General features: G+C 56.1%; 1 protein-coding gene across 1 annotated transcript; it reads left to right on the forward strand.

Annotated features, from left to right (window-relative positions):
• The first annotated feature begins 1,474 nt into the window (after positions 1-1,474).
• Positions 1,475-14,148, forward strand: MYDGF (myeloid derived growth factor). Its single transcript, XM_055343751.1, has 6 exons — positions 1,475-1,686; positions 2,693-2,743; positions 9,145-9,206; positions 11,016-11,097; positions 12,366-12,438; positions 13,664-14,148. Exons 1-6 carry the CDS (start codon positions 1,513-1,515, stop codon positions 13,741-13,743), a joined length of 522 nt encoding a protein of 173 aa, XP_055199726.1. The 5' UTR covers positions 1,475-1,512; the 3' UTR covers positions 13,744-14,148.
• Positions 14,149-14,594: the final 446 nt, after the last annotated feature.

The raw sequence follows: 14,594 nt of genomic DNA on the forward strand, positions 1-14,594 counted from the left end.
CAGCCTCCAGAACTGTGAGAAATAAACGTGTTTGTTCATAAGTTGCCCGGTCTGTTGTATTTTTTTTGTTATAACGGACTGAGTTCAGACAAGGAACCAATCCACGATCCCACACTGTGTTTTGTTGTCTTGATCTCCTCATTCTGTGCTGGCTCCTCAGCCTTTGTCTTTCATGACGTTTCTGAAGAGTACCGCCCTGGTATCTTGTGGGATGTCCCTCAGTTTGGGATTTTGAATGATACTTGCTTATTATAATTAGACTTAAGTCACGCCCTTGAGGCAGGAGTCCAGAGGTGCCACCGCAGATGTCCTTCTTTGGGGCACCTGCAAGCAACTCCATGTTACTGCTGTCTCATTGGTGACATTAACTTTGGTCATTGGGCTACAGATGGTGTCTTCGTTGTAAAATTACTATTTTTCCCTTTACAACTAATGAACGTCTTTGCGGGGTGGGGGTGGGGGTGGATACTTGAGACTATGGAAATATCCGGGGTTTCATCATAAGTTCCACGACCAATTTTTAGATCTGTTAACCTTACACAGTCACACTGCAGTTATTTTACCAGTAAAAATAGGTGTACTTAGGAATAGCAGAGAATTGCATCTTAGGACCAGCAAACCAGGCAAATCTGCAGAACAAAGGAGAGGACAACTCTCTTAACAGAGGAACAAGGAAGGCGGGAGGGGCTTGTAATAAAAAGTCCACTGCCCTAACCCAGGAGGGCCAGGTGTGGTGGCTTCTCATTGGTTGGGCTGTGGCTGCCTCTCATTGGCTGCAGCTGTGGCTGTGCCTCATTGGCTGGGCTGTGACTGCTCCCAATGGCTAGACTGTGACTATCTCTCATTGGCTGGCTGTGGCTGCCTTTCATTGGCTGGGCTGCAGCTGTGTCTCATTGGCTGGGCTGTGACTGTCTCCCAATGGCTGGACTGTGACTATCTCTCATTGGCTGCGGATGTGGCTGTGGCTGTGCCTCATTGGCTGGGCTGTGACTGTGACGAGCTCTCATTGGCTGCGCTGTTGCCTGGGCAGGGGAAAACTTGTTTCCTACAGGTAGGGCAGTGAGGTAGCGGTTTCTGTTGGGGCTGCCGCTGACCGGAAGTTCTAGGGTGCAGAGCCTTCCCTGCCGGCCTCTCCACTCATTCTAAACGAGGGTCCCGTTTATTAATTTTTAGATCCATCCAGGGATCTCGGCTGCAACAGTAATGAGCTATTTGCCCACTGGTCATCGTCCATTTCCCTCCTTCCTGACGGAACTTCCTACGTTTATTAACTGGAAGAGCTGCAGGGTCAGTCAGGGGTAGGAACTGCCCCACTGACGGACCGCAGGACCACTCACCCCGGGGCCCCTCCCTGAAAGTCCAGGCCCCGCCCCAACATGGCGGCCCAGCCGTGGAGGAGGCGGAGCGCGCCAGGTCACGTGGCCTGGCGCCGTCGACGTGGCCGCTAGCGGACGCCCCACGTGTCCCTCGCCGCGTCCCGTCGCCGCCCCGGCCCTGCGGAGCGTTCCCAAGATGGCGGCGCCCAGCGCAAGGAGGAACGGCGGGAGCGCGAGCTTGTGGGCTGCGTTGCTGCTGGCGGCCGTGGCGTTGAGGCCGGCGCGGGCGGTGTCCGAGCCCACGACCGTGGCGTTTGACGTGCGACCTGGCGGCGTCGTGCACTCCTTCTCCCAGAGCGTGGGCCCGGGGGTACGTATCGCCGCCGCCCCGGGAGCCCGAGCGGTGGCGCCGTTGGGGGCGGGTCGTGAGAAGGGGGCGCGGACCGTCGGGGGCGGAGGCTGGGCTGGGGAGGGACTCGGGGGGCGCGCCCTCCGAGGGGCGGCTGGACTTCGGAGAGCCCGGCCTCCTGGGGTCGGGGACTGGGAGCGGAGGGGCGGGGGCCGCGGCCTCAGCCCCTGTTTCCTCGCACGGGTCCAGCCCAGGCGGCCCCAGCTGCCGGGGCCCCGCCGCAGCTCCGACGGGCCTCCACTGCTCCAGGTCCTCCTTTCGTGGAGGTGTGAGGCCAGCACAGCTTGTGGGAGAAGCCCTTCCCCTCCGTCTTCGTTTTCCCCTCTCTGTGACCCATGGCAATAGCTGCTGTCTCTCGAGGAATTTCTTATAGCCGGGTCTTGAGCCAAGTGCTGGGTTTGCCAGGACCATTTCGCAGACGAAAAAGACAGGCTCAGAGAAGCCTCACTAGGGACGCCTGGGAGGCTCAGCGGTTGAGCGTCTGCCTTCCGCTCAGGGCGTGACCCCGGGGTCGTGGGATCGAGTCCCGCGTCGGGCTCCCTGCAGGCAGCCCGCTTCTCCCTCTGCCTGTGTCTCTGTCTCTCTCTCTGTGTGTGTCTCTCATGAATAAATTAATCAAATCTTTTAAAAAAGGAAAGTGTTCACTTGTCTGAGGCCCGCAGCAGAGCACAGATGGGCCTCCTGGTGTCCTGCTTCCAGAGTCCGTGTGCTTGGAGGATGGATGGGACCTGCTCCTTCCTGTTCTTCATCCCCCAGAAGCCACCTGAGTCAGGAGCTCACTGTCGGGGAGGCCAGGAGGGCTTGTGGGACTGGCCTCCGTCACCCAGGAGTCTTGCTCTGCCTCCTGCCCCTGAGATCCCCCAAGCCAGATCTTGATTTCGGATCGTAGAAGGACATTCTGAGACCCTCTGCTGAAAGCTCTAAGGATTACCTCCTAACAAGCTTTTTTCCACCTTCCATCCTCCAGGACAAATACACTTGCGCGTTCACCTATGCTTCTCAAGGAGGGACCAACGAGGTGAGTTGTTCAAAATTCCACATGGTTTTGTATGGCACGGAGAGGTGCTCTCGGGGGAACAGTGGAGATGGGTCATACCTGCATTAACTTATGCTCGTTGAGCTATTCTTGCCTAACCAGTAAAAGATAGGGCTCTGGGTAACTAGTGATGGCAGATTCCCCCTGTAATTTCACAGAGAGAACAAATGTCTGGATGGAAAGAGGCACATGGGATGCGGATGTGCTGTGCCCATGAGCCTCTGTGACAGGTATTTTATTTGCCTTCTGTGCTGTGTGACAAATCGTGACAAACTAAGCAGCTTAAGACAACACCCGTCTGTTATCTCACAATCCTGGAGGTCAGAAGCCAGTCAGCTCAGTTGCATGGTTCATAAAGCCAAAATCAAGGTGTCAACAGGCGGGGCTCTCATCTACGGGCCTGTTCAAGTTGTTGGCAGAATTCAGTTCCTTCCCATGTAGGACTGAGGTCCCCATTTCTTGGTGGCTGTTTTCTCCTGCAGCTGGTGGCAGAGAGGAAATAAGAGAGATCCGAAGCATAAGAAAAGCATAACTCCCCATTGGTGGCTGTGCGGGGCCTCGTGGTGAGGAGCGCAGGTGGCCTCTCGTAGCTGAGGGCAGCCCGTGGCTGGTGGCAAGGCTTGTTTTACAATCACAGGAACTGAGTTCTGCTACAAGCACATGAGTTGGAAGAGGACCCTGAGCCTCAGGCGGGAGTGAGTGTGGTCTGCTGACACCTTGAGTCCAGTCTTGTGAGACTCTGAGCAGAGGACCCGCCATGGCCAGCATTTACCTCGGGGACTGAAGGCTGATTAGTGGGCAGTTGAGCTGCTAAATTTGTGGCCATTTATCACACAGGGTAGTGACTTGAACGGGACCCCCCTTCCCTGAAAGTTATGGTTTCACATCCTAATTCTTAGAACCTCTGAACGTAACCTTATTTAGAGAAAAGATATTTGCAGATGTAAGTTCAGGATTTTGCCTTGAAGAGATCATCCTGGGTTATCCAGGTGGGCCCTAAATCCAGTGGCAGCTACTCTTACAAGAGACACTTGGGGGAGATTTGATAGACAAAGAGAAGAAACAGAGGAAAAGGCATGTGGAGGCAGAGGGGCACAGCCACAAGCCAAGGGACATCCAGAGCTATCAGAAACCAGAAGAGGCAGGAGGGGTCCTGCCCTAGAGCCTTCGGAGGGAGCCCAGCCCAGGGACACCTTGGTCTGGACTTTCAGCCTCCAGAATTGGGAGAGAAGACATAGTAGTGGTGGTGATGTGGCAGGTTCATGGTGTGATGGCCGCCGCAGCAGTGACGCACCATTACGAAGTGCTCTGAGAGTAAAGTGCTGGCGTGGAGTTCTGTCTCGATAATTGTTGCCCGGTCTTATCAGAAGGGGAAGTGGCAAGTGTTTGGGAAGATGCACAAATGGACTTCCTGCTCAAGATTGTTAGAAAGAATAAAAGAAAAATGAAAAGAATTCATCACTATAAAAATCGGTGAAAGCCATCTTTTTTTTTTTTTTGAAGATTTTTTTCATCTTTTAGAGAGAGAGAATGAGCAGGGGGAGGGGTAGAGGGAGAAGCAGGCTCCCCGCTGAGCAGGGAGCCCAGGGCAAGACTCGATCCCAGGACCCCAGGATCACAACCTGAGCTGAGGCCAGATATGTCACCAACTGAGCCCCCCAGGAGCTGCCCCCCCATCTTTTTGTTCCTAATTGTGCTTTGCTTTCCCACAACCAGACTTTAGAAAATGCTGCTCTCTTTCCAGAACAGTCTGTGTGGCCTGACAGTGTAGAGTTGTAGAGATGGAGGCTGCTTGGGAACCTCTCATGTGCTTAGAACTTCAGGCCAGTTCTATACCCTTCTCTCTTCCCACTCAGGACAGCATGTTGAAATGGACAGAGAGCGGATCTCTCTCCCTCCTCGGCCCCGTTAACGTCCGAGTTTGGGGCTGGGCCATTCTCTGAGGCCGCTGTCCCAGACTCTGGGGCCTGGAGCAGCCTCCCTGGCCCCACCCACTCAGTGCCAGGAGCACCCCAGTCATGACTTCCAAAAACATCTCCAGACATTGCCAAGTGTTCCCTGAGGAACAGGATTGTCCCTAGTTGGAAACCTCTGGGCAAGAGTGACTTGTTTTAGATACGTCTTGTTTGGAAGTAAGTGGTTCCTGGTGACAGTATTTTAACAAAATGTAGCAAAACAGCCAATGACCCCTGGCAGCAGTGCCAGGGACAGCAGCCCTGCCCGTCGGCAGGACAACAGGCGTCCTGCAGTTGTCTGCACCGTCCTTCCACAACTCCAGGCCTCACCGTGTCTCCAGATAGTCCTCTCCGTTATCCGATGAAGCCAAATGATGGTCCTGGTCATGAGCCCATCAGTCCAGCCTTCCCCCAAGCACCCAGAACCAGTCCCAACACCTTCTTCCGCTTGGCTGCCTTTGGATGCCTCTTCTGCTGTGTAGATAGATTTATGGGACAGTAAACCGAATAGCAGCACTACCATGATGTTTATCAGGTGCCCCGCGCTGTGCTAAGCCATGCACACATCTCATTTCTCCCTCTCCACAACCCAAGAGGCCATAAGGTTCTGGCATCACCCCATTTCATACATGAGGATACGGAGACCCAAGCTCCCTTAGCTGGGAAGTGACCAAGGCACAGACCCCTAACCACTGCTCTGCTCCTAACCCAGTGTCACCAGCAGCTTTGAACACCCCCTCCCCCACCCCACCCCCGGACTAAACTTGGAGGTGGATCGTCTGCTGCTGCAATGCGGGAGGGAGAGCCAAGTTCATTCACACCGGCTGGGGCGACTACAGGCTGGGGCCTTGTCTCGGAATAGCAGTTGTGTCATAATTCCCGCAAGAGACTGGATTCGTTTGTTTTGGAAGAGGAGGTTCATCCTGAGGATGTCACCTAAGAAAAGCAGACATGTTGTGGCACAGCCTTGCTCTGGCAGCAGCCATCCAGGACGGTGACAGAGACCACAGGTAGCTGACTGCTGGGGCATGTGGTGCTGCGGGAGCCTGACGGGGCGCCCGGAACCCATGGGCTCTTTGGCCGCTTCCCTGTTGCCTTCTCAGAGGCAAATGACAGGCTAGGTTCTCAGTGAATGTGCAGGGAGGGTTTGAGACGTTCTGTGGCTCCTACCTGGAGACATACAGGGAGGCATCACGTAGATGGCCCTCGGAGCATCCGGAAGAGAAGTCCCGAGAGGCCCCGGTGGCATTTCTGCAGAGCTGTCATCAGAGAGGAGAAACCCCAGCTCCCAGTCGGCTCCCAGGACGACCTGCGGCCGGTGTGGGTGTGCGGGTGTGCCACTCACACAGCTTGGAGCCAGGGCCTCTGAAGGAGAGCAGCCTCTCTTGCTCCTTCGATAATCGTTTGTTTCTGCAGAGGGTCAGCCGAGAGCCAGTGCCGTCAGGCGTTAGTAGGCACAAGGTTACTCATGATTTCTCAGTGCCCGCTAGCAGGCTGAGCAGCTGGAAAGCTTGGCCGTGCTTGGTGGGAATGCAAACTGGCCCTTTCTTAGGAAGTTAAACATACCCTGACCACATAACCCTGCACTTCCACTGCCTGGCGTCTACCCACTAGTCACGAAAACTCACCCACATGAAAACTTGTATGTGATCGTTCACAGCAGCAGGATCGCAGTGGCCAGCGAGTGGAAACAGCCCTGCAGGTGAACAGCCACACACAGTGTATCCCCCACATGTGGGCACGTCCCTCAGCCGTGAACTGGAGAAAGGCTCCCACACGTGCTGCCCCGGGGACAGACCCTGAGTCCATGACGCTCAGGGAGGGAACCAGACACAGAAAGCCCCACAGTGTGCGAGTTCATGTGTGTGACACGTCCAGGATAGGCTCCACGGATGGGGAGGGGGCTTGTGGGCATTGGGGGAGGGGAAGGGATGGGGCTTCTTTCTAGGGTGTTGGAATGTTCGGGAACTATATGGTGGTAATGGTTGCAGAGTTCTGAATACACTAGAAAGCACAGAATCGTATACTATGCAGGGGTGAATTGTGTAGATATAAATATTTTTCAGTGAAGCTTTTGAATAAATGAACTGTGGGCATAGGCAGCAGCAGTGCCCCACGCTAGGTGAAAACCCCCAGGAGGACTGCACACCGTCTGATTCCACTCTGGTGACAGTTTTGCAAAGGCACAACGCTGGGGACTGAGATGAGGTCGGCACTTACCAGGAATTTGCAGGAAGGGGTTAACTGCAAAGGGAAGGGGCCGGGGATTCAGGGAGAGAGAACTGGTGTGTATCTTGATTGGGTGGTGGACGTGCAACTAGAAGCATCTGTCAGAGCTCCTAGAATGGTCACTAGAACGGGCGCATTTCCCCACTGTCATTTATATCTTAATAAGAACTAATCGTAGCTACCAGTTACGTGTCATCTGTGCCAAGCTCCCCGAGGGTTCAGGATGGCCCCAGAACACACACTCACATGAGTGTCTGATGCCCGAACCTGAGCCTTACCATCTGCCACCACGCCCTGCAGCCACGAGACCACACTCAAGTTCATGTAACTGAAGGCCACTCAGAGGGATGTTGACCCTATTGCTAAGAAACTCTCTCTTTTTTTTTTTTTTTAATTTTAATTTATTTATGATAGTCACAGAGAGAGACAGAGACAGAGACAGAGGCAGAGGGAGAAGCAGGCTCCATGCACCGGGAGCCAGACGTGGGACTCGATCCCGGGTCTCCAGGATCGCGCCCTGGGCCAAAGGCAGGCGCCAAACCGCTGCACCACCCAGGGATCCCGAAACTCTCGGTTTTAAATCTGTTTGCATTCGTCATTTTTTAAACAACGTTTAAATATTTGCCTCATTTTCAAGAACTTTTTCAGAGGGCAGCCCTGGTGGCTCAGCGATTTAGCGCCGCCTTCAGTCCAGGGCGTGATCCTGGAGACTCGGGATTGAGTCCCGTGTCCGGCTCCCTGCATGGAGCCTGCTTTTCCCTCTGCCTGTCTCTCTGCCTCTCTTTCTCCCTCTCTGTGTCTCTCATGAATAAATAAAATAAAATATTTTTTTTGTAAAAAACTTTTTCAGAGGTGTAGAAAAACTTCTCCTCTGTCTCCTAGCATAAAACTGTGTCCAGGTGCTCACAGGCCTTGGAGCCACAGACAGGTGTTTTTAGACAGGGAGGGAAAAAAATCTGAGTGTGCGGGTGTGGCTCTCATCCGTCCCTTTGTCATTCTAGAATCACTGGTTCCCACATCTGTGCTGCAGGCAGACAGCATCTAGGTGACCATTTACTCCCATTGTAATTAACCTAAAAATGGTTTTGTTCTTATTAAAAGAGGCTCTGATGTTAAACCCGGGGTACCAGTGCCAGGAGTATATGATTACTCCAGGGAGGGAACTGTACGCTCTCACGTTATTAGCAAATCATGCTGATGCCTGAGGCACCCCAGAACCCACAGTGGCTGTCTGTTTCCATTCGCCAGGTTTTCAGAGGCTTTGAAAATGAGAAGAAACTGGTAGTGGTATGTTCAGGGATCACTTAAAAGTTTAAAAAAAAAAACGTATTAACGTTTTGGGGTACCTGGGTGGCTCAGCTGAACTTCCGACTCTTGGTTTCAGCTCAGATCATGATCCTGAGGGTTGTGGGATCCAGCTCCACACTTGGCGGGGAGTCTGCTTGAGATGCTCTCTCCCTCTCCCTGCTCATGAGCACATGCGCGCTTTCTCTCAAGTAAGTCAGTCTTTAAAAGTTTTTTTTTTAAGATTTTATTTATTGAGAGAGAGCACGCAAGCAGGGCTGGGAGGGGCAGAGGGAGAAAGAGAAGGAGGCTCCCCGCTGAGCAGGGAGCCCGATGGGGGGCTCCATCCTAGGACCCCAGGATCATGACTGGAGCCGAAGACAGATGCTTAACCAGCTGAGCCACCCAGCGCCCCAAGTCTTTGAATGTTTTAATCCTTTTAGTTTGTTTTTTAAAAAGCTAACACGTTCATATCTCTGAAAGAGAAAAACACCTAAATATCTAATGTTAGTGTTTATTTTTTTTTGATAGACTTGATTTTTTTAGAGCAGTTTTAGATTCACTGCATAAGTGAGCAGAAGGCACAAATTTTGATATACCCCTGGGTCCCCACACACAGCCTCCCCTTGTCATTGACAGCTGCCATCTAGAGCAGGACGTTTGTGACAGTCGCTGAACCCCATGTCATGGCTGCTCCAAGCCTGTAGCTGACATTCGGGCTCACGGTCAGTGCCGCATCCCCTGAGGGTTCTGATGGATGTATGAGGACACGTACCCACCACTGTGTGTCACGCAGAGTAGTCTCCCCAGCCCTGAGGTTGGCTCCAGCCAGGAGGCCCAGGAAAGGAAGTAGACGTGAACCTCTCAGGGAGCCTGCAGGTCCTGGGCAGACCTGTATCTTCCTTCTCTTCCCAGAAGTGGCAGATGAGTCTGGGGACCAGCGAAGACCACCAGCACTTCACCTGTACCATCTGGAGGTGAGCCTGGGGTCCCAGTGGTTGGACCGCCACTGGAGGTGGCGCTTCATGACGTCTGCTGGGGTGTTTGCTCGTGGTACCCCCAGGCAGCAGAGGAGAGGGGGCCAGACAGCACAGGGTCCCGCATCCCTGAGGGGCACAGCCTGGGGCAGACATCACGCAGGTGCAGGTGGGAGAGGGGGTATGACACTGCTGGGGGGTGGGGGGAGGTGAGGAGTGCTGTCCAGGCAGTGGGAGCAGCACCAGGGGCAGGGGCCGGGCTCCTTGACGTCGTCAACCTCAGCCTCCCTGCCCAGCCGTCATCGCCTCACCGCCTGGAGTGCGGCATGAGTGAGCGCTGGACCCGAGAAGGGACAGAGGACAGGGGGTGCCCAGCCCAGGGGGGAGGTGGGCACCGCAGCAGTGTCACATCATATCCCCGTTCCCCTGGGCTCCACGGCCTGGAACCGAGTCCTCCAGCGTTGGGTGTGGATCTGGCATAGTGCAGGCATTTTGAGGGATACACAGAAGTCTAAGCCGTGGCTCCACCCTCGGGTCGGGATCAGCATAAGGGGACAGGTCACTTGGAGACCGTGGCAGCAACTTGGACTCAAAGGACACACACGTTCTCATCTTACTTGTAGGCACCACCCCAGTCTTCTGCTTTATAAACAGCAGGTTCTTCCTAGGCGGTGTTGGGGGACATTCTCATCCACTCCGTGGACTGGCCTTTGTTGGCAGCAGGCAGGGGTCCCAGGGGCCAGGAGCAGGGCATCTCAATCGGGCCATTCCCAGCCCCGCAGAGAGGAGACCCTGTCTGCTGACCCCTGGCCACCGAGAGAAGCACCCTGGAGGCAGGGAGCCCCTGGGGTCGCCCTAATCATGGGGCACATGAGCACCAGCCTTCTTGGTGGACAGACCCAGGCCACACAGGCCTCAGGCCATGCTCAGTCCCAGATCCCTGCTGACTGCAGGGCCACCTGCTCAGCGGAGGTCATGCCTATATGGGCTGTTCTCCCAGTTTCAGTTGTTCACTGACCAGGCCCAGGGCAGCTGCTGGGGCTTAGAAGGTCTAGGAGGCTCCCTCGACCTGCCCCCCACCCCGAGGCACCCCAAGCACGGCTTTCCTGTCTCCCTGGTGCCTCCCACCCCTGCCTCCAGCACTGCTCTCTGCATGTGGCCACATGGGGCTCCCACCGCGCACACGGTCATCCCCTTGCTGCCACCAGTCGTCGTCCTCAGCGCTACTCTGCCCTGGCCATGCTGACCTGGTGGTTCTTTTTTTTTTTTTTTAATTTTTTTTTAAAATTTTTATTTATTTCTGATAGTCACAGAGAGAGAGAGAGAGAGAGAGAGAGAGGCAGAGACACAGGCAGAGGGAGAAGCAGGCTCCATGCACCAGGAGCCCGACGTGGGATTCGATCCGGGTCTCCAGGATCGCGCCCTGGGCCAAAGGCAGGCGCCAAACCGCTGCGCCACCCAGGGGTCCCTGACCTGGTGGTTCTTTAAATGCCCCCATTGGTACTCTCCACAGGACCTTTGCCCTCCTCCAAGGACAATTCTGTCCTTCCTCTGCCTAGATAACTCCTGTACTCCTGCCCCCCCCCCCCGGGATGTTGCCATTCCCTGGTCCCTGGCACAAAACCTGGAATGTCTTTGGCACTGGAAAAAGCATCCCGTGAGTGACCCCGAGGTCCCTGTCCTAGAATAGCTTGCACTCAGAAGGTGCAACGAATGTAAATGAGCCAAGAGAATGTTCTAGTAAAGAGGGAAGAAGAGATGATGTCGAGGAGGCTAGGGCTGACCCCCTTGCCTGCCCTTCCCTCGCAGGCCCCAGGGCAAGTCCTACCTGTATTTCACGCAGTTCAAGGCGGAGGTGCGGGGCGCCGAGATCGAGTACGGCATGGCCTACGTGAGTGTGGGGCGTGCGTGGAAGGGGGGCAGCCCTGGGGCAGCGGCAGGGAGGCTGGGGAAGTGAGGAGATGGACACCAAGCCTTAGAGCAGGATTTTGTGACAGAGGACGTGGGACACCACACAGACCCCGGGTCTAGAGGTGCCAGGGTTGGGGTGGCACCGAGCCCAGAGTGGGCCCCAGCCAACCCCTAGAGACTGGCAGGCGGAGCAGGAGATGAACACCTGGCTCCCTGTCCTACCACCTGCCAGCCTCGCACATGTGCCCCCTGCTACAAGGTCAGCAGGAAGCAGAGGGGAGGGGCCCCAGGACACTAGCACTGACAGCAAGGGCAGGAGGGGACCCAGGAGTGCAGGCAGCCTGTTCACGGGGCGGGGGGTGGGGGGGGCTGGCTCCCATAACCTAGGGTTCACAGCCCCCGCAGCACCTTCTGCCACACTCTGGCCCCCCATGGCCCGCACCAGGATCCTGCCACAGGGCAGGGCCCCTCCCCCAGGCCCTGCATCTGCATTTGGGTCAGAAACTGATTGGAAACTACTTTATCAGTCCAAGAAGCAGAACCGTAGGGATAGGCGTTAAGAGATTTGTTGCCAGGAACTAGATTCACCCCAGGGGACTGGCAGGGCCGTTCCACAGCCCGAGCCAGGCCCCTCGGCAAGGGGGAGGTGGGGGCACTGCCCCTAGGGGCACCTCTCCTTCCCAGAAGCCTGGCTCTGCTCTGAAGGCCCTTCCCACTGATTGCATCAGGCCCACCAAGGTCACAGAGGATGACCTCCCGAAAGTCCGCTCCTGATGGACTTTGTCACGTCTGCAGAGTCCCTTCCCCCCAGCGGGTGCCTGCCTACAGGACAGGGGAGTGTGGCCACTCCAGCCCTCACGCCGCCGACCCCCACACCCCTCATCTGCTGGTGCTCTGGGCTCCCGTCTTACTGTAGAGTTCATATTTAGCCGATTTGAAAGAGACACGACTCTGATTTTTAAAAATTGCATTCCAGCGACTGCCCTGCCCGTGTCGTTCCCATATGTTCGCTGAAGGGGAAAATAGCTTCCTCGGGGATCGGCAGCGCGGGCATGGAGCTTTAAGCCAGTTGACAATCCCTTAAGTGGATTAACCACCGCTTCTGCTGGATTCTCTTAGTGTGTAGGAGAACATCGCGTGCTCCTTTAGCAGAAGCATGTCCCTGGAGCCTGTGCTGCCCCCGGAGCAGAAGAGCGGCCGAATCGTGTTCTTTCCCAAGTAGAGAAGTTTCTGCTTGTTGTCTTTCAGTCTAAAGCTGCGTTTGAAAGAGAAAGCGATGTCCCCCTGAAAAGCGAGGAATTTGAAGTGACCAAGACAGCAGGTATGTAAGGAAGGCATGGAGATGGACCCTGGGTCGTCAGGCACGGAAGGACCGCACCCCCATTAGAGGGCCGGCGCCCCGGGTCATGGCCTCTAGCGCCTGCAAACTGACTCTGTGAAGGGCCCCTGGTAAACATTTGCCACTTTGTGGGGCCGACAGCCTCTGCTGAGACGACTCAACCTGGGAGGGCCAAGGCCATAAGCCACAGGTCACGGATGGGCATGGCTGCATTCCGATAAAACTTTATGACCACGGAAAGGAGAATTACATGTCACAAAGTACTGACTTTGGTTAAAGCTATCTAAAACGTAGAAACCACCCTTACCTCGTGGCGCAGGCCACACTTTGCCAACTCCTGCCAGGGACCTGCGGGCGTGAAATCTCCTGGGGCCCTTGGGGACGCTCAGCAGGATTGCTCCTGGAAGGGGGCGAGGGGGCTGTGACATCCACACAGCCTGGCTGTCCTGGGTTCTGTGACTAGGAACAGCTCCGATGCTTGCGAAGTCTGGGGGGCCATGGTCAGCCCTGCCAGGCAGATGCTGAGCAGATGGATGGGTGGGAGGCTCTCTGTGTGAGAGCAAGGGGGTGGTGAGTGATTCTGATGATGGACGTGGGAGTGGAGCCATGTCTCGGGGAGCCCTGGGGGTCCTGAGGTGAAGGATCCTTGTGGTTGTGGGCATCACCAGGCATGGGGATGGCGTTGGGGGTGCAGTGAGCGGGGCTCTTGGGAGGAGGGGCCTTGGGTCTGGAAGGAGCCCTGCCCCCCCGCAGGTCCGCAGGGGTGTGGGGACTGTTCCAAGTAGAGTTTCCCAGGACAGGAGATAGGGTGGCCAGCAGAGCCTTGAGTTCAGGGTGCGCAGCAGAGGGGCAGGGCTGAGCCCCTGGGGAACGGCAGGTGGGGGCCGCATTCCCAGGTCCTGCTGGAAAGGTGCCATTGGGGCCTCAGATGAGTTTGCCAGTGGGAGCAGGAGGTGCGCAGCCCCACCCTGACCCCCACCCATCCTCGTGGCAGAAGTGCTTGTCCACGCTCAATTTTCCTGAGGCCTCCTGCTGCCCTCATGACAGGCCTGCCAACGTCTCTTTTCTTTGGTCCCTCACCCATAAGACTTTCAGGACTGGGGACCTTTCCAGGTCGAGTCCACTTTGGGGACTGCTCCCCGGCCCGGCCCAGGACCCAGAGCGTCTGGAGTAGCGAGGGCCCGACCGCGCGCTTCTTCTCTTGCAGTGTCCCACAGGCCTGGGGCGTTCAAGGCCGAGCTGTCCAAGCTGGTGATCGTGGCCAAGGCAGCCCGCAGTGAGCTGTGACCAGGAGCCCCGCCCGGGGGCGGCTCTTCCTCATCTCTGCTGAAGGAGCTGGGCCTGGGGAGAGCTGGCATGTTACTGGTTTTCTAGGGGGGACTGGTTGATGTTCTCAGAACATGGAGCAAGGGTCTGAGACCCACTGCCCGTCTTTCTTGTCAAAAGAGGCGCTGGGGCCTGTGAAGGGGCTCCCGGGGGGAATCGCAGCTTCTCTGAAGCCAGTACGTTGTCTCCCTGTGGAGCAGGCCAGGCTCCAGGTCACTCCCAGGGAGAGGAATCCTGCTGCCCTGACCCCGAGCCAACTGTTTTCTTACAGTTTTCCCAGGGGACCTTCTTCCAGACTAACTGGGAAGAAATTAAATGTTCTTTCACATTTAAATAAGATGGTTGAAAAGCAACCACACAGACTTGGCAACTGGCACTGGTGCCTGCCTGTCTGGGTACTCGGGGCGGGGGGCCCAGGGGCAGCAGCAGGGGCTGGCCGCCCGCACGCACCTTCACTGCTGGAGACGGCCAACCTGTGCCACCGCAGGCACCTGGAGTCTGCAGGCGCAGAAGCACTGGGTCCCAAGGCCTGGATCTCCCTGAGCCCGTGGGGCAGGCCTGGCTACAGCCAGCAGGTCACACGGGTGGCCCCAGCACAGGGTGAGCGCTCCAAGGCCGACCTCTTTTGCACCTGGCTGGCTTGGCTTATCTTTTTGAAGCCGGATTGCACATGGCGACTTGAGACACCTCCAACCACAAACACCCAGAGGCAAACAAGATAAATAAATACAACTCCCAAATGCCCCAGCCACTGAGACGGGCCCTGGTCTCCCCACAGCGGAGCCTGGGCGTCTGACCCTGGCCTGCCCTCT

The sequence above is a fragment of the Nyctereutes procyonoides genome, unplaced genomic scaffold (assembly GCF_905146905.1).
Source record: "Nyctereutes procyonoides isolate TBG_1078 unplaced genomic scaffold, NYPRO_anot_genome, whole genome shotgun sequence".
Lineage (NCBI taxonomy): Eukaryota > Metazoa > Chordata > Mammalia > Carnivora > Canidae > Nyctereutes > Nyctereutes procyonoides.